The sequence below is a fragment of the Scyliorhinus canicula genome, chromosome 7 (assembly GCF_902713615.1).
Source record: "Scyliorhinus canicula chromosome 7, sScyCan1.1, whole genome shotgun sequence".
Lineage (NCBI taxonomy): Eukaryota > Metazoa > Chordata > Chondrichthyes > Carcharhiniformes > Scyliorhinidae > Scyliorhinus > Scyliorhinus canicula.
This window is the reverse complement of record NC_052152.1, coordinates 5,182,428-5,205,097: the sequence shown is the minus strand read 5'-3', so window position 1 is coordinate 5,205,097 and position 22,670 is coordinate 5,182,428. Positions and strand designations below refer to the sequence as shown.

The 22,670-nt window shown below is 47.5% G+C and overlaps 1 protein-coding gene across 4 annotated transcripts in view; it reads right to left on the bottom strand.

The window, feature by feature from the left end:
* LOC119968715 (1,4-alpha-glucan-branching enzyme-like) overlaps positions 1 to 22,670 on the bottom strand; it is a 707,296-nt gene that overhangs the window by 317,550 nt on the left and 367,076 nt on the right. For all 4 annotated transcript variants that reach the window (XM_038801318.1, XM_038801319.1, XM_038801320.1 and 1 more), the window contains exon 6: positions 4,952 to 5,042. In XM_038801318.1, coding sequence (XP_038657246.1) covers positions 4,952 to 5,042 — 91 coding nt within the window. The remainder of the gene's footprint in view (positions 1 to 4,951; positions 5,043 to 22,670) is intronic.

Here is a 22,670-nt window from a genome sequence, read left to right as displayed (position 1 = left end):
AGTTGCCACATTCCGGCGCCTGTTCGGGGAAGTTGTTACGGGAATTGGAGATTGCAGGGTAGCTAATGTAACTCCACTACTTAAAAAGAGAGGGAGAGAGAAAACAGGGAATTATAGACCAGTAAGCCTGTCGTCAGTAGTGGGGAAAATTCTAGAATCCATCATCAAAGGTTTTATAGCAGAGCACCTAGAAAACAGTGGCAGGATGGGACAGAGTCAGCATGGATTTATGAAGGGGAAATCATGCTTGCCAAATTTACTGGAATTCTTCGAGGATGTAACTAATAGAGTTGATGAAGGAGCGCCAGCAGATGTGGTTCATTTGGACTTTCAGAAGATGTTTGACAAAGTCCTGCATAAGAGATCAGTGTGTAAAATTAAAGTGCATGGTATTAGGGATGGTGTATTGAGATGGATAGAAAACTGGTGGGCAGACAGGAAACAAAGAGAAGGAATTAAAAGGCCTTTTTCAAATTTGCAGGCAGTGACTAGTGGGGTATCGCAGGGATCGGTGCTGGGACCCCAGCTATTCACAATATATATTCATGATTTAGATGAGGAAACAACATGTAACATCTCCAAATCTACAGATGACACCAGGTTCTGTGGGAGGGTGAGCTGTGAGGAAGATGCAGAGATCCTTCAGTGCGATTTGGACAAGTTGAGTGAGTGGGCAAACGAATGGCAGATGCAGTATAATTTGGAGAAATGCGAGGATATTCACTTTGGTAGCAAAAACAAGGCGGCAGATTATCTGAATGGCCTCACTTGGGAGAAGGGAATGCAACGAGACCTGGGTGTCCTTGTACACCAGTCACTGAAGGTAAGCATGCAGGTGCAGCAGGCAGTAAAGAAAGCAAATGGTATTCTTGCCTTCACTGCGAGAGGATTTGAGTACCGGAACAGGGATGTCTTGATGTAATTTTATATGGCCTTGGTGAGGCCACACCTGGAATATTGTGTGCAGTTTTGGTCTCCTTATCCGAGGAAGGATGTTCTTCCTCTACAGGGATGTGTGAGAGAGATTGAATCGGTTAGGATTGTATTCACTGGAGTTCAGAAGAATGAAGGGGGATCTCATAAACCTATAAAATCTTAACAGGCCGAGACAGGATAGATGCAGGAAGGATGTTCCCGATGGTGGGTGTGTCCAGAACCAGGGGTCACAGTCTGAGGATACGGGGTAGACCACTGAGGACAGAGATGAGGAGAAATTTCTTCTGCTAGAGAGTGGTGAGCCTGTGGAATTTGTCACCACAGGAATAGCTGAGACCAAAGCTTTGTATGGTTTTAAGAAGCAGCTGGATACAGCAAAGAGGATCAAAGGATATGGGGGAAAGCAGGATTAGGCTATTGAGTTGGATGATCAGTCATGATCATAATTAATGGCGGAGCAGGCTGGAAGGGCCCAATGGACTCCTCCTGCTCCTATTTTAATTTTTGATCTTCACTGTACTTGAAGGGAAACTAGGGGTTCCTCCGGTGTGCTCATCAAAATACTTACTGCAATCAGTAGAATTGTGGAACCATGCCAAGCTAGGTGTAATTAAGATGTGGATCAACAATTATCTAACTCACTGGCAGACCTGGCTTGAGGAGCTGACTGGTTTCCTCCTGTTCCTACTCAGTGAGAAATCTCACCCGAGGAAGGAGCTGCGCTCCAAAAGCTAATGATTCCAAATAAAGCTGTTGGACTTTCACCTTGTGTTGTAAGACTTCTTACTGTGCTCACTGCTCACCCCAGTCCAACGCCGGCATCTTGTTCCTATACAGCACAGGAAAGGTGAATGGCTTTTCCATGTTGCTGTTGAACAAGTCTTGCATCGGGGAGGCAGGGCATAGTGGTATTGTCAATGTGCTAGTAGTCCAGAGGCCCAGGGTAATGCTCTGGGGACCTGGGTTCAAATCCCAGCAGGGCAGATGGTGGAATTTGAACTCAATAAAAATCTGGAATTAAAAGTCTAATGACGACCATGAAGCCATTGTCGATTGTCGTCAAAACCCATCTGGTTCACTAATGTCCTTCGGGGAAGGAAATCTGCCATCCTTACCCGGTCTGGCCTACATGTCATACCAGACCCACAGCAATGTGGTTGACTCTTAACTACCCTTAGGGATGGGCATCAAATGCTGGCCCAGCCAGCGACGCCCACACCCCAGGAACGAATAAAAAAAAGTTAATTGCTGCTTTGCACAAGATGACTGCTGTATTTGCCGAATATTGCCAATTACTGTATTTCAATGTCTTGGACAAGCATGGGTCTATGCAGAAAGAAAATATTGTATTATTTGCCCTGAACTATTTAGTACCAGCACTTGAGTACTCAGTATATTTAATATATAGGTACCAGCTGATTATTGGAGAAAAAGTATAAGTTCCACATAACCATTCTTGTAATGAATCTAACCTCTTCAAGAAGCAGCAGGCTGGGAAACAACACAGAGCAAAGCTTTACCTTGGTATCAAACCACTCTCTCCAGCAACCAGTTGGAGAAGTAGGAAAACATGTAAATGGATTATTGGCTTTTTCTCACAGTTCATGTGGACAAAGAATGAAAAATTCACACCTCTATCAATACACGTTGCTGTAATCTTCGCATGCAGAGGAGCAGGGGATGCTTATGGGAGTCAGCAAGAATGTAGCATCTTATCACACCTCTCAAAACTGCCTCAAACCCTTCACTGACAATGAATTGCTTTGAAGTGCAATTACTGCTCTTTCTGCCTTTTGGAACACAGCAGGATCTCTCCAGCTGTAACAAGATGCCTGAATTGTAAACTTTACTTTTTTAAATATAGATTTAGAGTACCGAATTCATTTTTTCCAATTAAGGGGCAATTTAGCGTGGCCAACCCACCTACCCTGCACATCTTTGGGTTGTGGGGGCGAAACCCACCCAAACAGGTAAAAATATGCAAACTCCACACGGACAGTGACCCAGAGCTGGGATCGAACCTGGGAACTCGGCGCCGTGAGGCAGCAATGCTAACCACTGCGCCACCGTGCTGCCCGTAAACTTTACTTTTGACGGTGATTAACTGAAGCAGTAGCTGTGCGGCACGGTGCACAGTGGGTAGCACTGCTGCCTCACAGCAACCCGGTTTCAAATCGGGTGTCTGCACGTGTAGTGTCTGCACGTTCTCCCCGTCTCTGCATGGGTTTCCTCCGGGTGCTCCGGTTTCCTCCCACAGTCCAAAGATGTGCAGGTTAGGTGGATTGGCCATGTTAAACTGCCCTTAGTGTCTGGGTGGGGTTACTGGGTTACAGGGATAGGGTGGAGGTGTGGGCTTACGCAGGGTACTCTTTCCAAGGTCAGGTGCAGACCCGATGGGCCGAGTGGCCTCTTTCTTCATTGTAAATTCAATAATAATCCATTATGTCACCCAGGATAGTGAGGGAATTACCAGCTCTTTTTGCAAACAGTGCCACAGGTTCTTTAAAGGGTCACACACACTCACCTAGGTCCTGGGTTAGTGTCTCAAACCCACTGTAATAAAGAGCAGTGAGCAAATGAAGATAGTGAGATTGCCATTGTGTATTTGAACATACACATAATAGACATCCTTACAAAACTGTTTATTGGGGTAGCGGCTTTGTGGATCCAAAATTGGCGAAGGGAGAGAAGCAGAGAGTAGTCATGAATTTACAGACTTGGGTTTGGGTGGGTTTCGCCCCCACAACCCAAAGAAGTATTTCAAAATGAGCACAAGGCATAATTTCAAATGTTACTGAGGGTGCAAATCTCAGCAACAGCAGGGTGGCAGACTTCAGGAGGACATTGGGTGCATAAGTCCAAATGTTTGAAGATGGCAAGACCAATTGAGAAAGCTGAGGTACATGATATATTTGGTTTTATCAATAGAGGCAAAGAGTCCAAAAATAAGGAAATTTTGTTCAATGTTCCCAAAATACTGGTTAGATCCTATCTGAACCACTGCGACCATTCTGGGGGCCCACCACCTCAGGAAACATGTCGAAGCCTTGGAGAGAGCGCAGAGGAGATTTGCTAGAATGGCACCATGGATGAAAGACTCCAGTGAAGTGGGGATATTAGAGAAGTGGGGGGTGATTTTATGGCACAGATAAGATTTGGGGAGACTTGAAAGATGTGGTCAAAAAATATGAAGAATAAAGTAGATAGGGTGAAGTGTTTTGCGTTGTGGTGATGGGATATAGAACCAGAGGATAGAAAATTGAGGCAATTGGCAAACGAAACTGATGACCATCATTGTTTTTTTTAATGCAGCGATTATGGTCTGGATTCCATCTGCAGAAAGGGTGGTGGAAGCGGATTCAATGTCTCGAGGCTATGGTCCTCAATGTTTGAAGAAACAATTGTTCAACTTTCAACTGACCGGAAATTTTGCAATTTGAAATGAGGCCGAACTACTTAAAAAATGCAAGGCCCCCTTCCAAGGTGAAGGTGAAAGACAAACAAACCGTCCTCAGGGGAATGCGACGTCGCAGTTTTATTTTTTTCCCCTTGCATTTAGTGGTTAATAAATTTGTTTTCTTTGACTCAGGAAAACCCTGTTTGATTGGCTCCCAATTGCTCACAACTCAAATTGACAAATGCACTTGGGTTTGGAAGAGGTATGTCCTCGTGAAAAAGAAATTTAAACCTTTGTTGTGACCAAACAAGGAGGGGAATAGAGACGCGCCGGTTCACTCTTCTTACCTGGTCATGACTTTCAACGCAGAGTTTAATAAATGTCTGAAGTGGAAAAATGCAGAATGATAGGGAAGGAACAGGAGTGAACGATTAATTGATTGGCTCCGTCAAAGAACTGGTGGGTGAAATAGCTTCAGTCTGTGCTGCATGATTTTATGATGGGAGTCTGTCAGAACATCTGCAGCATGAAACTTCATCCACTACTTTTGGTGTTTCTAATTTCCCAAACTTTCAGGAAGAATTAGGCTCTTAGAAAGGAAAGGCAAACTGATTGTACCTTGAAGCAGCAAAGAAGCTGGTAACTTGATAACCAAAGCTGGCGTAGTAAGCATGCTCCATTATAGCCATCAGCTGGATACAGTTATAACCTGCAAAAGGAGAACAACAATATAATGCTCTGTATGTGAAGATGGGGTTATTTTGCAACAACCTGCATTTATATAGCACCAAGATAAACTCTTCCAAAGATCATTAATTATTGTTGGATACCCCTTTTCAGCCTATTGAGCTGTCCATCCAAATACTTTGCTCGTCTCCTTAGTCAACAGGATCGACCATATAATAACGTATAATAATGGGCGCCACAGTGGTTAACACAGCTGCTTCACAGCGCCAGGGTCCCAGGTTTGATGCCGGCTCGGGTCACTGTCTGTGTGGGGTCTGCACTTTCTCCCCGTGTCTGCGTGGGTTTCCTCCGGGTGTTCCGGTTTCCCCCCACAGTCCAAAAAAAGTGCAGGTTAAGTGAATTGGCCACGCTAATATTGCCCAACGGTTAGGTGGGGTTACGGGGATAGGAGCAGGGCTTTGGGCCTATCGGAGCAAGAGCCGGTGCAAACTCAACGGGCTGAATGGCTTCCTTCTATGAACATAGCACAGGGGACTGCCTTTGGGCCCATCCAGTATGCACTTGTTGCTCAAAAGAGCTATTTAACTCTTTCCCCATAGCCCTGAAAATTTCCTTTTCGAATAGCTGAATCTTCTCAACCTATCATGGAAGCCTTCCGTCTCCTAAGGCAACGGTCTACACCACGGTGGTCACCAAGGAATCACCTAGTGTGGCTCAGGAGCCCCGAATCTCTGCCGCATTTCTTGCAAACGTAGACAGTGGGCTGAGAAGGTGCACTATCTGCTGGCCTCGGTTTCTCTGGGCCCTCTTCTCTCCCGTCTCTTCCAAAGTCTTTCTAAGCAGCCAGCCTCCAGAGGACACAGCCTTCAGCAACCATCTCCCAGTTCTCAAGAGCCAATGTCCCGCATCTTCATATCTCACAGGTGGGTGTCCTGGTAACAGAGGTATGGACACCCTGGATGACATGTCCCAGTGTCCAGTTCATCGTACAGATAGTCTTTGGGTGTATAGCCATCATCCATCTGACGAACATGGTTGAGGGAACGCAGAAATCATTAGCTTAACAATGAGCATATGCTCCAGAACCTCGTCTCGCCATGCGATGCTGATCTTCACAACAACACCAGTTTCACAATTGTCCCCTGTAGAATCCCACTTCATGGATACATTAATGAGCCAAGAGCTGTATCACATTTCAAACCACCTGACCCCATAATTCTTGCATCAGAAAGAGAATCCCACACTAAAAGGCAGCATGGTAGCACAGTGGTTAGTATTGTTGCTTCACAGCGCCAGGGTCCCAGGTTTGATTCCCAGCTCGGGTCACTGTCTGTGTGGAGTCGGCACGTTCTCCCCGTGTCTGCGTGGGTTTCCTCCGGGTACTCGGTTTCCTCCCACACGTCCCCCAAAAAAAGATGTGCTTGTTAGGTGAATTGGACATTCTGAATTCTCCCTCTGTGTACCCAAACAGGCGCCGGAATGTGGCGACTAGGGCTTTTCACAGTAACTTCATTGCAGTGTTAATGTGAGCCTACTTGTGACAATAATAAAGATTATTATTTTCTATTTCCATAAATCAGTTAAAGGTTTCAGCGTTGCCTTAATTAAATGTTTCATTTTCCTTTGAGTGATTGCCAGAGTTCCTCAGAGATTTTTCAACACAAAACAGAAAGGGAAGAAACGTAAAACTAAAACTCAACATTCAGCACTGCAGGAGGGTGAAAGCATTCCTTTGGCAAGGAGAACCTACTCTCCTTTCAATAGAGAGAGAATGCGGAAACAAGAGACTCTATTTCACTTTATGATTCAAAGCAACATAAAATATGTCAATATTTGGTGGATGCAAATCATTGTAATGAAAAGAGTTTCCTCCTGGGGTTCAAAGAAAACATAAAGCTCTCGAGCCTGGTTCTTGTGGTTAATAGGTCCTCAAGTGTTACAAAAAGATATTTCCTGTAATCACTGTGATCAGTAATTCTCCATTTAATTCCTTGCAACAATGCAAATACTATTCTGCAATTGCATTTTAATCTCACTTCAGCTCTGTGAGTTAAACAAACATTTCACTTTAGAGAGACTGGAATACAAAAGTTGCAGAGAGTAGGGAATGGGTCTGTATAATGTCCATAATCCACATAATCTTCATTCAACTAAATTGAGTAAAACAGGAATTCTGGTTTGGCAGAATGGGGGATAATGGCGTGTTGTAGCGATGAGTACAGGGTCATCTTTTGTTCTGCATGTATGTAGGGATTGGGTGGAATGGCCAAACCTCATCTCACCAAATAATTGCAATCACCCAAGGTAGCTACAGATGGCTGCTTCGCCCCAGGAATCTAGTCGGGATTGTGTGGTCTTTGGTCTAGGTGGATAGGCATTCCCCGCGGTGATCCACTTCTGGCCAAGCCGACCAAATCCTGGGTTCGACCTGCCCGTCAACCGTCAGTCCAAAGATGTGCAGGTTAGGTGGATTGACCATGGTCAATGCGTGGGGTTACGGGAATAGGGCAGGGGAGTGGGCCCAGGTCGGCTGCTCCTTCCGAGGGTTGGTGCAGACTTGATGGGCTGAATGGCCTCCTTCTGCACTATAGGATTCTATGAAACATTGTTCCATTATAATTTCCCGGATATCATTGGTTTCAATCCTAAAATGAACTGAAAACATCCCTGACCACCAACTTTCCCATTTCACTAATCTGTCAATATCGCTTCAAATTTATCAATGTTTTCCATGCCCTCCAGTTTGGCTATCTTCAATCTCACTCCTCTTACCCCAATGCAAGGAAAAATTAACAGTGGAGGCACAGAAATCTTAAATAAAGGATTTTTAAAAGTTAGGTTGTCGGTAAAGTAAAGCAATAAAGAAAGGAAATTGGGTTTTGCAAATGATGCCACCCTCATTAAAAAGCAAGGATGTGATGTTGAATTTGTACAAGACTTTCCTTCGGCAAATTAGCATTTCAGGCAGTTCTGAGCAGGTTTTTACACTGCAGCCAAGCAAAGAATAACAACAGAAATGACAGGTTATAGATACAAAGACATTTTATGGAGGTTTTTCCTCACTGAAATGGTGACAGTTAGGTGGTAGTGAATTGTGGTCTGCAAATTATGAAACGTTTCAAAGGAATAAGCAACAAGAGACTTTTTCCCCACTGGTTGCTGAATCAGCGATGAGGGAAGAAAGACTGCGGATTATCAGTGGAAAGACAAGGTGTAAAATTAGAGTTATACAGCACAGAAGGTAGCCATTCAGCCCGTTACTCCGTTGCTAGCATTTGAAAGTTATATCTAATTAGTCTCAATCTCCCTGTTCGCTGTCCAAAGACCTGAAAACAAATCCCCTTCATCCAATACAAAGCTATCACTGAATCTACTTGCCTTCAGGCAGCACATCCCTGATCATTATAACTTGCGGCAATAAAAAAAAATCTCATCTCAGCCTAGGTTCTTTTGCCAGTTATCTGAAAAAAATCTGTATCCTGTTTCCCAATTCTCCAGCCAGAGAAACGTTTCTCCCCATCTACTCCATATCCCTCATGATACAAAGATCTGTCGAGGGACAGATAGTATTGAGGAAGCAGGGGCGCTGCAGAAGGACTTGGACAGGCTATGAGAGTGGGCAAAGAAGTGGCAGATGGAATACAATGTGGAAAAGTGTGAGGTTATGCACTTTGCAAGGAGGAATTTAGGCATAGACTATTTTCTAACTGGGGAAATGCTGAGGAAATCAGAAGCACAAAGGGACTTGGGAGTCCTTGTTCATGATTCTCTTAAGGTTAATGTGCAGGTTCAGTCGGCAGTTAAGAAGGCAAATGCAATGTTAGCATTCATGTCAAGAGGGCTAGAATATAAGACCAGGGATGTACTTCTGAGGCTGTATAAGGCTCTGGTCAGACCCCAGTTGGAGTATTGTGAGCAGTTTTGGACCCCTTATTTAAGGAAGGATGTGCTGGCCTTGGAAAGGGTCCAGAGGAGGTTCACAAGAATTATCTCTGGAATGAAGAACTTGTCGTATGTGGATCGGTTGAGGACTCTGGGTCTGTACTCGTTCGAGTTTAGGATGAGAGGGGATCTTATTGAAACTTACAGGATACTGCGAGGACTGGATAGAGTGGAGAGGATGTTTCCACTTATAGGAAAAACTGGAACCAGAGGACACCTTCTCAGATAAAGGGATGGTCCTTTAAAACAGAGATGTGGAGGAATTTCTTCAGCCAGGTGGTGGTGAATCTGTGGAACTCTTTGCCGCAGAAGGCTGTGGAGGCCAAATCACTGAGTGTCTTTAAGACAGAGGTAGATTGGTTCTTCATTAATAAGGGGATCAGCGGTTATGGGGAGAAGGCAGAAGAATATAGATGATAAAATATCAGCCATGATTGAATGGCGGAGCAGACTCGATGGGCCGAGTGGCCTAATTCTGCCCCTATGTCTTATGGGCTTATGATTTTGGACAACTCCATTAAATTCCTCTTAACTTTCTCTGTTGAAAGGAGAGTAATCCCAGAAAGTCTAGTTAGAATCCATAGCGTATCCATAGAATCCCTACAGAAGAAGGCCATTCAACCCATCGAGTCTGCATCGACCCCCCCGCCCCCGCCAGAAAGAGCACTCTATCTAGGCCCACTCCCATAACCTATCCCTGTGCATTGATCATGGCCAATCCACCTAACCTGCACATCTTTGGACTGTGGGAGGGAACCGGAGCACCCGAGGAAACTCACGCGGAAACGGGGAGAACATACAAACTACACACAGGCCGTCAGCGGGAATCGAACCCGAGTCCCTGGTACTGTGAAGCGGCAATGCTAACCACTGTGCCACCATGTCATCTGCTACATAACTCTCTCATTTCTGGCACCATTCTATCAATTAAGAGATTTCACCCAGCTAAATTAAACTGAATTACCCTTGAGTTGGTTAATCAGGACTCTGAAAGCTTTGCTGCAATGGGGAGACAGTGGCATAGTGGTATTGTCACTGGACTAGTAATCCAGAGATTCAGGTATGGCTTCACAGCGCCAGGGTCCCAGGTTCGATTCCTGGCTTGGTTCACTGTCTGTGCAATACAGATTATTATATTATTATAATGCTCTGGGAAACAGGTTCAAATCCTACCAGGGCAGATGGTGAAATTTGAATTTGATAAAAAAAAGTCTAGAATTAAAAGTCTAATAATAATAATAATCTTTATTGTCACAAGTGACAATAAGTCACAAGGGCAGCATGGTAGCATGGTGGTTAGCATAAATGCTTCACAGCTCCAGGGTCCCAGGTTCGATTCCCGGCTGGGTCACTGTCTGTGTGGAGTCTGCACGTCCTCCCCGTGTGTGCGTGGGTTTCCTCCGGGTGCTCCGGTTTCCTCCCACAGTCCAAAGATGTGCGGGTTAGGTGGATTGGCCATGATAAATTGCCCGTAGTGTCCTAATAGTAAGGTTAAGGGGGGGGAGTTGTTGGGTTACGGGTATAGGGTGGATAGGTGGGTTTGAGTAGGGTGATCATGGCTCGGCACAACATCGAGGGCCGAAGGGCCTGTTCTGTGCTGTACTGTTCTATGTTTTATTAAGTAGGCTTACATTAACACCGTGATGAAGTTACTGCGAAAATCCCCAAGTCGCCACACTTGGGTGCCTTTTCGGGTTTACAGAGGGAGAATTCAGAATGTCCAATTCACTCAGCAGCACATCTTTCGGGACTTGTGGGAGGAAACCGGAGCACCTGGAGGAAACCCACCCAGACACGGGGAGAACATGCAGACTCCACACAGACAGTGACCCAAGCTGGGAATCGAATCTGGGACCCTGGCGCTGTGAAGCAACAGTGCTAGCCACTGTGCTACCGTGCTGCTCTATCACCATCAAGCTGCGACATCAATATGCTTCAATGAAGAGCAACACCAGGCTACCTTATGCCCCTGCTGAGGCAGGACAGAAAATAAATACATATTTACGCCACCAAACTATTCTGTAAAAATATTTTAAATGGACAAGGCTCAATGACTACCTGTGAATCACAGCAGAGACTCAATATCTGTACTGAGGCACCCTCTGTGACTGCAGACAATTGAATTTCAGCCAAATCCTTTGCATTTCTAAGGCAGAATTTCAGCCCTGAAGACAGTCTCCGTTCCTGATACTAAATGTTGATGCCAGGATAGGATTCACGGATTTCCACCACAGCAAATTTGGAGCAGCTCCAGGACCGATTCAGCGACCGTGGAGGGGCTCGCACCGGCGCCACGTGGAACACAATCCATTCCAATGAAAAACGGTGCCGGATTTGTCGATTTGCAATTGACACTCAGGAGGTTGACAAGCTGCAGCCGCATATGCACACTTCACTCCCCACACGAACCACCCCAGCAAACAAGATGGCACTGGAGCAAGCCCATCCCGCTAATGGGTTGGCTGGGGCCACAGGGCACCTAGGGGGCTGGCCTCGGGAGACAGCCGCATGACCTGTGGCCCTGGCTTCACAGTGGGCAGTCATCGGCACGCGCAGCTACATGGCTGCATTGCAGGCCGTGGCAATGGTGCTATGTCCATTCAATCCGATCCCTCAGCCCACCTTCTGGTCAAGCCCGCTACTCCCCCCAGCCCTGGCAGAAGCCCCCCCCCCGGCCAGCTTCACGGTACTTTCCGTGCCCCCTCTCTCACCGTCAGCAGCCACAGCGCCTGTTGCACAATTTTTAAAAGCACAAGCGAACTTCGGGAATTTGCCCCGGTGGAGGCGAAGAATCCCGGAGGCCCCGGAGAATACCGTGTCAGGCCCGCCAATGATAATGCCATGGGTGTTTACTGTGTATGCGGAGTAGAAGGCATTGACCCCAGTGTGTGAAACCGGTGCCCACCATGATTTTGGCGTGAAAACCGATTCCCAACCCAAGTGTGTTTCCCGGATCCAGCCTCGGCCAGCAGAGAACCCCACCCAGTGTGTCTGTCTCAGCCCACTTTGGACAAAGCCAATTATTTGTGACTTCCAATATCCCAAGGTGGTGTTAATGTCCCAACTATTACCTGCTCCCAAACAAAGGGCTCCAACTGGGAGCCCTCATTAGTTACCCAAAACTATCACAAGACCGAGACTTAAAATGTCCGAATTTGCATTAATACGCTGCTGGAAATTATCTCCAGTCGTTGTTTGAACTCCGAAGGAAACGGTAACTCCAGACAACAGCCTGCAGAGTCCATCTTCTTCCCATTGGACAGGTAGCAGCAGAAGGAGCTCTGTTCGGGTACAATAGCTAAACTGTGAATTACTGGAACGGTAGAACTGGTGCCTTCAAGCCTATTTCAACCCCATGTGCCTGCCCCCATTGTGGGAGTCTCACCTCTGGAAAGATCATCCTGCAACCATCACTCTGAAGGGACATTCCATTAGACTTGTGATTTATCCCTTTCTTTCCCTCACCTCGCTTTTATTGAACAAGGGCAGAAGAGGTTTTGTATCTGTGTGAAATAAACCAACCCTTCTATTTGATCTTGAGTTTGCTGCGTGAAGATTGGAACAGTCCCAAATTTTAGGGTTTGGGGAACCACATCCCCAGTAAAAAAAAGGGGAAAATTAAAAAATCAAAAACGCCTTTCTGCTTACAGACAGGTAGTGAGAGGAGAAATGGAGGCTGATAAATTAACCCATCGACATGTCGTAAAAATGATGGGCTGGATTCTCCGCTTTTGAGGCTATGTCCAGACGCTGGCGTGGGAACCGTGGCATTTTATGACCCAACATTCGGCGCAAAATGTCCACCGAACCTCCGTTTGGCTGGGGGCCAGCAGCCGAGCAGCGTAGAGCACCGGCTCTAGCTGCCGATAAGGCGCGGAGAATTGCCGGGTCCGGGGCCGCACATGCGCATGGCGGTGGCCTTCAAAATAGTGCCGGCCTTTGACCGGCTCGCGAGCCCTGGACACCCCCCAACAGTGCCCCAGTCCCTGACAAAGACCCCCTGCCCGCGGATCGGCCCTCCCTCGACTGTGTGGTGGACTGAGTCCGCAGCCGCCACACCGAGCTCCCGACAAGTCTGACCATGAGAGACCCACGCCCACGGGAACTCGACCAGTTTTATCATAGAATTAACAGTGCAGAAGGAGGCCACTCGGCCCATCGAGTCCGCACCGGCTCTTGGAAAGGCCACCCTACCCAAGGTCAACACCTCCACCCCATCCCCATACCCAGCAACCCCATACACGGGGAAGATGTGCAGACTCCGCACAGACAGTGACCCAAGACGGAATCGAACCTGGGACTCTGGAGCTGTGAAGCAATTGTGCTATCCACAATGCTACCGTGGTCTCGACCAGTTGGGGGTGAATCACATGGGGGTGGACCTCAGACAACGCCAAGGCCGTTGATATGGCATGCGGCGTATTCCTAGAGTATGTCGATTTGGAGGGGGCGCAGGATCGCAACATCAGCGCCGCCCCCGATTTCGTCGGAAATGGGGACTCTCCAGCTGATTGCCGAACACAATTTTGGCGTCGCCACCCGATGTGTTTACCCGGTGAAGATACAAAACAGGACTATTAACATGCCAAAGAGTGGAAGCAGCATGTGATAAACAGAGGTAAGTTGCACCACAATCAACGGGTTAAAACCAAGCTCTGAAGTCCTGCCACACACAGTTCTGAATGATGGTCGGCAAATAAAGAACTAACAGGGGGAAACGACTTCAGAAATATCCACATCCTCATCATTGGGGAAACACAGCCAGCAGTGGGAACTGCATGAAGAGGCAATTAGGAAGGCAAATGGTTTGCTGGCCCTCATTGCGAGAGGACTCGAGTTCAGAAGTAGTGATGTCTTACTGCAGTTATACAGGGTCCTTGGTGAGACCAGGGTATTGTGAACTGTTTTGGTCTCCCTACCTAAGAAAGGATACAATCGACAGAGAGGGAGAGCAGCGGAGGTTCACAAGGCTGATGTTGGGGTTGGCAGGACTGTCCCATGAGGAGAGATTGGTTCAACTGAGCCTGAATTCACTGGAGTTGAGAAAGAGGAGATTGGATTGAAACATATCAAATTCTAACAGGGTGGGACAGACTAGATGCAGGGAGGATGATTTCCCTGGTTGGGGAAATCGAGAAAAAGGGGACAGTCTCAGAATACGGGGTAGACCTTTTAGGACCGAAATGTGGCTAAATGTATTCACTCGAAAAGGGTAGTGAACCTGTGACATTTACTCCCACAGAAGGCTGTGAAGGCCAAATGGCTGAATGTATTAAAGAAAGATAGATCATCTTTAGATTTTAATGGCATTGGGGGTATGGGGAGAAAACAGGAATATGACATTGAGATCGAGGACCAGCCATGATTACCCTGAATGGCGGAGCAGGCTTGAAGGGCCGAATGACCTGATGGAACCATCAATTCAGCGAACACGTGTAGTTGGATCTGAACAGAGGCTTTAATACACTTACAACAGAGCCAGCCTATTCGTCGTTGAACTTCAGATGAACTGCCGGCTGGCTCTAAGGCACTGATCTTTATACATCGGTCCCAGGGGAAGGAGTCCTGGGCGGAGCCAAGGGAGGAGCCCAGTACAAACTCTTGCGTACTCCCAGAGTGACTCCCCTGGTGGTCGGATAGTGCAACTGCACTTACAGTGGTGGATAGTGAACATATATACACGGAGTTATATTGGCAACTATATACAGCATTGATCTTACAACGGGCAGATAACGAACATATATACATGGAGTGATATTGGCAACTATATATAGTGTGAATCACATTCACCCCCTGTTAAAAAAATCAAGTCCGGAGGGGGTGATGGCTCAAACCGTCAGTCTGTCCGGTGGACGAATTGTCCGTTTTGACCTGCGGAGCACCGGGGTTGCAGCCTCTTGCGGTGGCTGGGCGGGCATCAAGGTCTGGGGTACGGTTGCCGGCTCCGGGGCGAGTCTTGTCCGAGCCTCATACACCTCCTGGTCGAATGGAGACTGGGGGCCCGGGCTGGTGCTGGCGCTCGGGACTGGTGGGGTGAGCTCGCAGAATCGGGGGCGCAAGGGGGCGGCCGCATAGGGAACGGGGAAAGGAGTTCCTCGGTGGGGGTAGATGGGGGACTGGATCCAACGGGTGACAGGTCCCGGAGGGATACTGTGTCCTGGCGACCGTCCGGGAACTCAACAAATGAATACTGTGGGTTGGAATGAAGCAGGCACACCTTTTCAACAATGGAGTCGGTTTTGTGCGCCGCTTCCTTAGGAGAACCGGGCCTGGCGTCCTCAGCCACGCCAGAAGTGAGACCCCTGTGGTAGTGCCCCTGGAAAAAATGAAGAGCCGCTCGTGGGGGGTTTGGTTGGTAGCTGTACACAGGAGGGATCTAATTGCGTGGAGCGCGTCAGGGAGGGCTTCCTGCCATTGGGAAACTTGGAGCTTCCTGAACCTGAGAGTCAGTAGGACGGTCTTCCAGACCGTCGCGTTCTCCCTCTCCACCTGTTCGTTCCCCCTGGGGGTTGTAACTGGTAGTCCTGCTCGAGGCGATGCCCTTGTCGAGCAGGTACTGACGCAGCTCGTCACTCATACTGGATGCACCCCGGTCGCTGTGCACGTAGCTGGAGAAACCGAACAGGGTGAAGACACTATGCAGGGCCCTAATGACTGTGTGGGAGGTCATATCGGGGCACGGGATGACGAAGGGGAATCAGGAGAACTCGTCAATAATGTTAAGGAAGTAAATGTTTTTGTTAGTGGAGGTGAGTGGCCCTTTGAAATCGATTGCAAGGCGTTCAAAGGGCCTAGAAACCTTGACCAGGTGGGCCCTGTCTGGTCTATAGAAATGCGGTTTGCACTCCGCACAGATCGGGCAGTCCCTGGTGACGGCTTTTACCTCCTCGTTGGAGAAAGGCAGGTTTCGGGCTCAGATGTAGTGGACGAGCCGGGTGACCCTTGGGTGGCAGAGGTCATCGTGGATGGCTTTTAGGCGGCTGATTTGCGCGCTGGCGCATGTCCCACGGGATAGGGCATCCGAGGGCTCGTTGAGCTTCCCCGGTCGATATTTGATATCGTAATTGTAGGTGGAGAGTTCAATCCTCCACCTTAGAATTTTGTCATTTTTAATTTTGCCCCTTTGCGAGTTGTCGAACATGAAGGTGACCGATCGTTGGTCGGTAATGAGGGTGAACCTCCTACCTGCGAGGTAGTGCCTCCAGTGTCGGATAGCCTGCACGATGGCTTGTGCTTCCTTCTCGACTGAGGAGTGTCGGCGTACTGAAGCGGATAGGGTACGGGAGAAAAATGCAACGGGCCGCCCTGCTTGGTTTAAAGCGTCGCTCTCTACCTGAAAGGGAGTGGATTCATCCACCGCCCGCATGGCTGCTTTGGCGATGTCCTGCTTGATGCAGCTGAAGGCTTGGCGCGTCTCAGCTGACAGGGGAAATAGTGTGGCCTTGAAGAGTGTGCGGGCTTTGTCCGCATATTGGGGGACCCACTGGGCGTAGTACAAAAAGAGCCCCAAGCACCTTTTGAGGGCCTTGGGGCCATGGGGGAGGGGGAGTTCTAATGACATGCGGTCCGGGTCTGGGCCCAGGACTCCGTTCTCCACGACGTAGCCGAGGATGGCCAGTCTGTTTGTGCGGAAAGAACAAAGCAAAATTTGAGGCAAAATAAGATAAAAGAATGCAAGGGAATGATAGGAAATTGAGAGAACGTGGAGCGTGGAATGCTCATTCTTAGATAGGCAAAAAGCAAAGTGGCCCCTGCCGTGCTTTAATTCCTATGCTTCACCAACCACATGATAACACTGCCGAATCATTCTTGCCCCATTCATTCAAACAATTGAACACGTTTTAGAAAACAATGTGTGTATTCCAAGTTGATTGCCAGGTGATTGGGGGAGTTGACGTATTACCTTTACTTGACTGTCCAACCTTTCAGGTAAGGTATAAAAGAAACACAGCGAGACTGCACAAACGTTTAGCAACTTGACAAGTGTCGGGGGAACATTGAATCAGTGCTCGTTTCTCTAATCCGTACCATCGAAACAATGTTCCGGTTGTCCATCCTGCTGTGAATCTTGCCGACTCCAAGGCTTTGTACATCAGCCTGCAGCGCTTCAGGAATTTACAGCTTTTTAATAAAAAAAATCTATCTACACATTATTAAACCCATTAACTGCTTCTGTATGACAAGAGGCAGCTTTATCTGACTCCACTTTCATCTCTTCCCTCCCTAAAACCTTACCCTTCTGCTTAGTTCTATAAAGGGATCCTTTTTAATCCTCGCTTGGCCGCTCTGAAGAGACAATACCTGAAATATTGACCTGTCGGCAAAGTACAGGGAAAGTGCAAGACAGAAATTCGTACGCACTATGCCTTTTGTGACCTCAGGACATACAAAGTGCTGTCGAGCCAAATGCAGTACATTTCGAAATGGGTCACTGTCGCGATACGGGAAATGCAGCAGCCAATTTATACAGACAAGTAAGAACGGTCGTAGGAATCTTTTAGATGACGTTAGTTGAAGAATACATATTGGTGAGGACACCACGGAGAACTCTACTGCTCTTCAAACTAATGCCACAGAATCTGATGTTCGTGTAGGGGCAGACCGCCATCTAAAGGAGAGCACCCTCTGCGACACTCCCTCTGGAGCAGAGCTAGAAGCCACAATCCTCTGACTCATAGGTGAGAGTATAATCCAGATGCGTGGGTTCCAAGGCTAGAATCTGCAATGTCTATCTGCCCACAGTAAGGCAGGGTGGTTATTCCAAACTGTCCTTGGCCTCACCTCTCCATATAAAGTGGAGTCACTGAAATAATGTAGGCAGCATGGCAGCCGCCCTGCGTACAGCAAGATCCCACACACAGAAAGTGTGTTCATCACCAGATGGCCTATTTTAATATCGTTGATAGAGAGTAGATATTGGCCATGCCACCAGGGAGCGTTCCTCTGCCCTCCATCTGGACGGCACAATAGCACAGTAGTTAGCACCATTTCTTCACAGCGCCAGGGTCCCGGGTTCGATTCCCGGCTTGGGTCACTGTCAGTGTGGAGTCTGCAGGTTCTCCCCGTGGGTTTCCTCCGGATGCTCCAGTTTCCTCCCACAGGTCCCAAAAGATGTGCTTTTGTTCAGTGAATTGGAAATTCTTCATTCTCCTTCTGTGTACCCGAACAGGAGCCGGAATGTGGTGACTAGGGGATTTTCACAGTAACTTCATTGAAAAGAAAAAAATGAAAATCGCTTATTGTCACGAGTAGGCTTCAATGAAATTACTGTGAAAAGCCCCTAGTCGCCACATTCCGGCGCCTGTTCGGGGAGGCTGGTATGGGCTGGTACATTTCAGTGTCAATGTAAGCCTGCTTGTGACAATAAAGATTGTTATATCTCTGAAAATTCCTTCAGCCCACAAGGATTCCATTCCAATATCTTTGCGCTGTTTAATATTCTGGCCTTTTGAAGCATCCCTGGTTTTTAGAACTCTGCTATTGGCTGTGTGCTTCTCGCTGCCTGGGCCCATTAGAGGGGCTGTTTAGCACACAGGGCTACATCGCTGGCTTTGAAAAGCAGACCAAGTCAGGCCAGCATCCCCGAACAGCCTCCCCGAACAGGCGCCAGAATGTGGCGACTAGGGGCTTTTCACAGTAACTTCATTTGAAGCCTACTCGTGACAATAAGCGATTTTGAATTTTTTCAATTGTCAAAGCTTCCTTTAAGTCTCTCCTTAAAACCTATTTCCTGAATCTAGCTAAAGATCACCTTGTCCAATATCTCCTTGGGTGGTTTGGTGTCTGATCACACTCTTGTTAAGCACGTTGTAAAAAAAAATACAGCAACCACAGAGGGCAGACAAAAAATTATTCCGTTTTCAAGTAGCACTCGCCACATTCAAAATCACTTCCCAGTCCGTGAAAGTCGGCTGCTGTTACGTAAGCAAGAAGCATGGAAGCTAATTTCAACAAGAATAAAAGAAATAAATTTCTTCTGTCTGAGTCTTGACAGCTGAGGTTTAAACCTACTGGACCCCAGCAGGGCGGCTGGGCTGAATTACGAGATAATGTGCGGCATTCCTTATTGCTATACATTTCTTTTTCAAACACATGAAGCTGCTGCATGACCAGGACGGGCTGCCAGCAGAAGGAACTACAAAAAGACAAATCTCTATTCACATGGGCTGAACAAATTCTTCCAATTTAACAGGCTTGAGGGGACACATTCCGCTTCTCCTGAGTCCACAAGAATGACGCTGACGGGCAGAACACAAAAAAAACTGTAATTCTGCTGCCGGGGGTGGATTTATTGATTAAATAAAAAGCAATAGAAGAAAGTTAATTTTACATTTAATGGTCCACTTTATCTTCAACCTTTTGAATGATTACAAATTTAGTTCCTGCCTCTTGGAGCTTTCAAGCACTGTCTTCCTTTTAAACTCAGCCACTTTCTACATTGAACGATTTCTCCAAGGACACTGACAGTGACATAATAATAATGATGGCTTTGTGTTATCCCTACTCAGAAACACTGCAGTTACTTTGATGGTCAATTTAACATCCACGTTTTCAACATTCATCATTGGAAAACGCATTTTAAAAAATTCATTCTTGGAATAGCTGGTTGTGCCAGCATTTATTGCTCTTCCCCAATTACCCTTAGCTGCTTTCTTGAACTACTGCAGTCCAATAGTGCTTTAAGGGAGAGAGTTCCACGACTTTGACCTGGCGACAGTGAAGGAAAGGCATTATAGTGTGTGACTTGGAGGTGAAGTTGCAGGTGGTGGGGTTCCCATGTGTCTGCTACCTTTGTCTTTCTAGGTGGTAGAGGCTGTGGGTTTCGAAGGTGCTGCTGTCGGAACCTTGGTGAGTTGCTGCAGTGTGTCGTGTGGATGGTGCACACGGCTACTACTGTGCGTCAGTGGTGAAGGTAGTGACTGTTTAAGGTGATGAATAGGGTGTGAATCAAGTGGACTGCTTTGTGTCGAGCCTCCTGTGTGTTGCTGGAGCTGCATTCATCCAGTCAAATCCACGCAAGAGAATATTGAATCACACGTCTGACTTGTGCCCCGGAGTAAATCACCACAGAATTCCCAGTCTCGAATTCAGTGATGATAATGCCATTGAATGTCAAAGGAAGACTGTTAGATTTTCTCTCTTTGGAGATGTCTATGACCCAGCACTTGCCAGGCAGAAATGTGACTGGTCACTTTGCCCAAACTTCAATGCTATCCAGGTTTTACTCCATGCAGGCAAGGACTACTTCAATATATCAGACGCTGCCTCTGAATGGCACTGAACACTGCAATCACCACCACTTATGGCCTTATGTTGAAGAGAAGCAGCTGAAAATACCTAGGACACGACCTTTGAGGCGCTTCTACAGCAACGTCCTGGGACTGAGAAGATTGGTCTCCAAAAACCACAGCCATCTTCCTTTGCGGCAGGTATTAGACATAGAACAGTACAGCACAGAACAGGCCCTTCGGCCCTCGATGTTGTGCTGAGCAATGATCACCCTACCTAAACCCACGTAACCCGTATACCCGTAACCCAACAATCCCCCCATTAACCTTACACTACGGGCAATTTAGCATGGCCAATCCACCTAACCCGCACATCTTTGGACTGTGGGAGGAAACCGGAGCACCCGGAGGAAACCCACGCACACACGGGGAGGACGTGCAGACTCCACACAGACAGTGACCCAGCCGGGAATCGAACCTGGGACCCTGGAGCTGTGAAGCATTGATGCTAACCACCATGCTACCGTGAGGCCATACCGTATGACTCCAACCAGTGAAGAGTTTTATATCCACAAATCCCACTGACTTCAATTTTGCTCAGATTCCTTCTTGCCACATGCACTGACTTTTACCTCACCCTGTGCACCAGCACTCACTCACCCTTAGCCAAGCTGTTGCAATACAGCTATATTACTGACATCTGCCCAGCAAGTGGAAAATTTCCCAGGTATGACCTGTCTGCGACTCAGCCAATCATCGCCCCATGTTCTTCAGCGATCACTTGCTGATGAGTATGATTGTCCACCGAAGAAACTCCGTGTTACTGGTCATGGATTCTTTGGGTGCATGCGTGGCTGATGAGCCAGATCCTCGAGCCGCATCTTCAACCGCACACTTGGCACGTATTTCCGGGAGGTAGAATAGATCTTGTATTCCTTTCTGATGCTCCATTTCCAGTGTGAGGAATGCAGGATTTAGATATATTGAATTATAAACACTTGGCAATTTAGGGGTAAAAAGTCTGGTGTGTTTGACTGCAGTAGTCATGTTTTTTTTAATATACTCTTGTTTTGCAAGACCAGAAAGCTTTTAGGAGCCGGAGGTGAAATTAGACAGAGTAAAGGCAGCCTGGGCTAATGTCTGGTCGTTTGACTTGGGGGAGTCCCTGCGGAGTTAATTTGCTTTCAGCTCGAGGAAATGATGTCACGCTGGGGGGATTGAAGGTGTCGTCTGGTCTGATGGGGAGTGAGGAACACTGTGGTTGAATAGTTGTGAAACTCCCGCAACACCTTGATCATCCAAAAGCAATTCCGCTGGGATGAGTCCTGACTTCCAAAGCAAATCCTTTTTGCCCAGCTCAAGGAAGGTTCATAAGCGGCTATCTCCTTGGGGCGCACAGTGTCGGAAACACAAGTCGGTTTGAATCTTCTGCCTGTAACCTTCACACCAGATTCTCGGGCAGCGGGCTCCCTCTAAGGAGACACTTTAACTTGTGTTGACCTCAGCCTTGCCATGGTAGTTAGAGTGATCTGGTCATCTTAAAGAGAGAGGAAATGGGAAGTACCCCCCCCCCCCCGACCTGGAGTGAAACCCCTCTGAGATATGAGGGAGAGAGAGTTTCACCCTTTCCGGGAGAGATATTTAACAGAGTTCTGCTCAGTTCCTGAGCTCAGATCAAACCGAAACCCACACAGACAGAGTCACACAAAAAGGAGCCTTCTGGACCAATCCACATCAAGTATTTTCCAAGTCCCGGGATTTCAATGGAGTTGATTGGCTGCTAGCCAAGTCCATCAAAATGTGACATCACTAGACATGCCCAAATGCATTGTACCTGTGTGTGTGTGTGGGGGGGGGGGGGGGGGGGGGGGAGGGGGGGGGGGTGTTCTTGTTTTAAAAATAAAGTTTGGGACACTGTAGAATCCAGCAGAACAAGAAATAAAGGAATTACACCTTAAAGCAAGGTTTAAACATGGGAACCCTTACAGTGCGTCTTGGCTTTACTGGCACCACGGAAAGAGCTCAGGTGAGCCAGTTCTCAGAAGTGAAAAGAGCTGAAGTCTGCTCTGGGCCAAGTGGTTGTCACGTGCATTCTGAACAGGACCTCATTCCTCTGAACTCCAGCGAGAACAATCCCAACTTAATCAATCTCTCCTCATATGACAATCCCGCCATCCCTGGAATCAGTCTGGTAAACATTCGCTGCACTCCCTCGAGAGCAAGAACATCCTTCCTCAGAGAAGGACAGCAAAACTGCACACAATTCTCCAAGTGTGGCCTCACCAAGGCCCTGTACAATTGCAGCAACACATCCCTGCTTCTGTACTCGAAACCTCTCGCAATGAAGGCCAACATACCATGTGACTTCTTTACTGCCTGCTGCACCTGCATGCTTACCTTCAGCGAATGGTGCACAAGGACACCCAGGTCCCGCTGCACACTCCCCTCTCCCAATTTACAACCATTCAGGTAGTAATCTG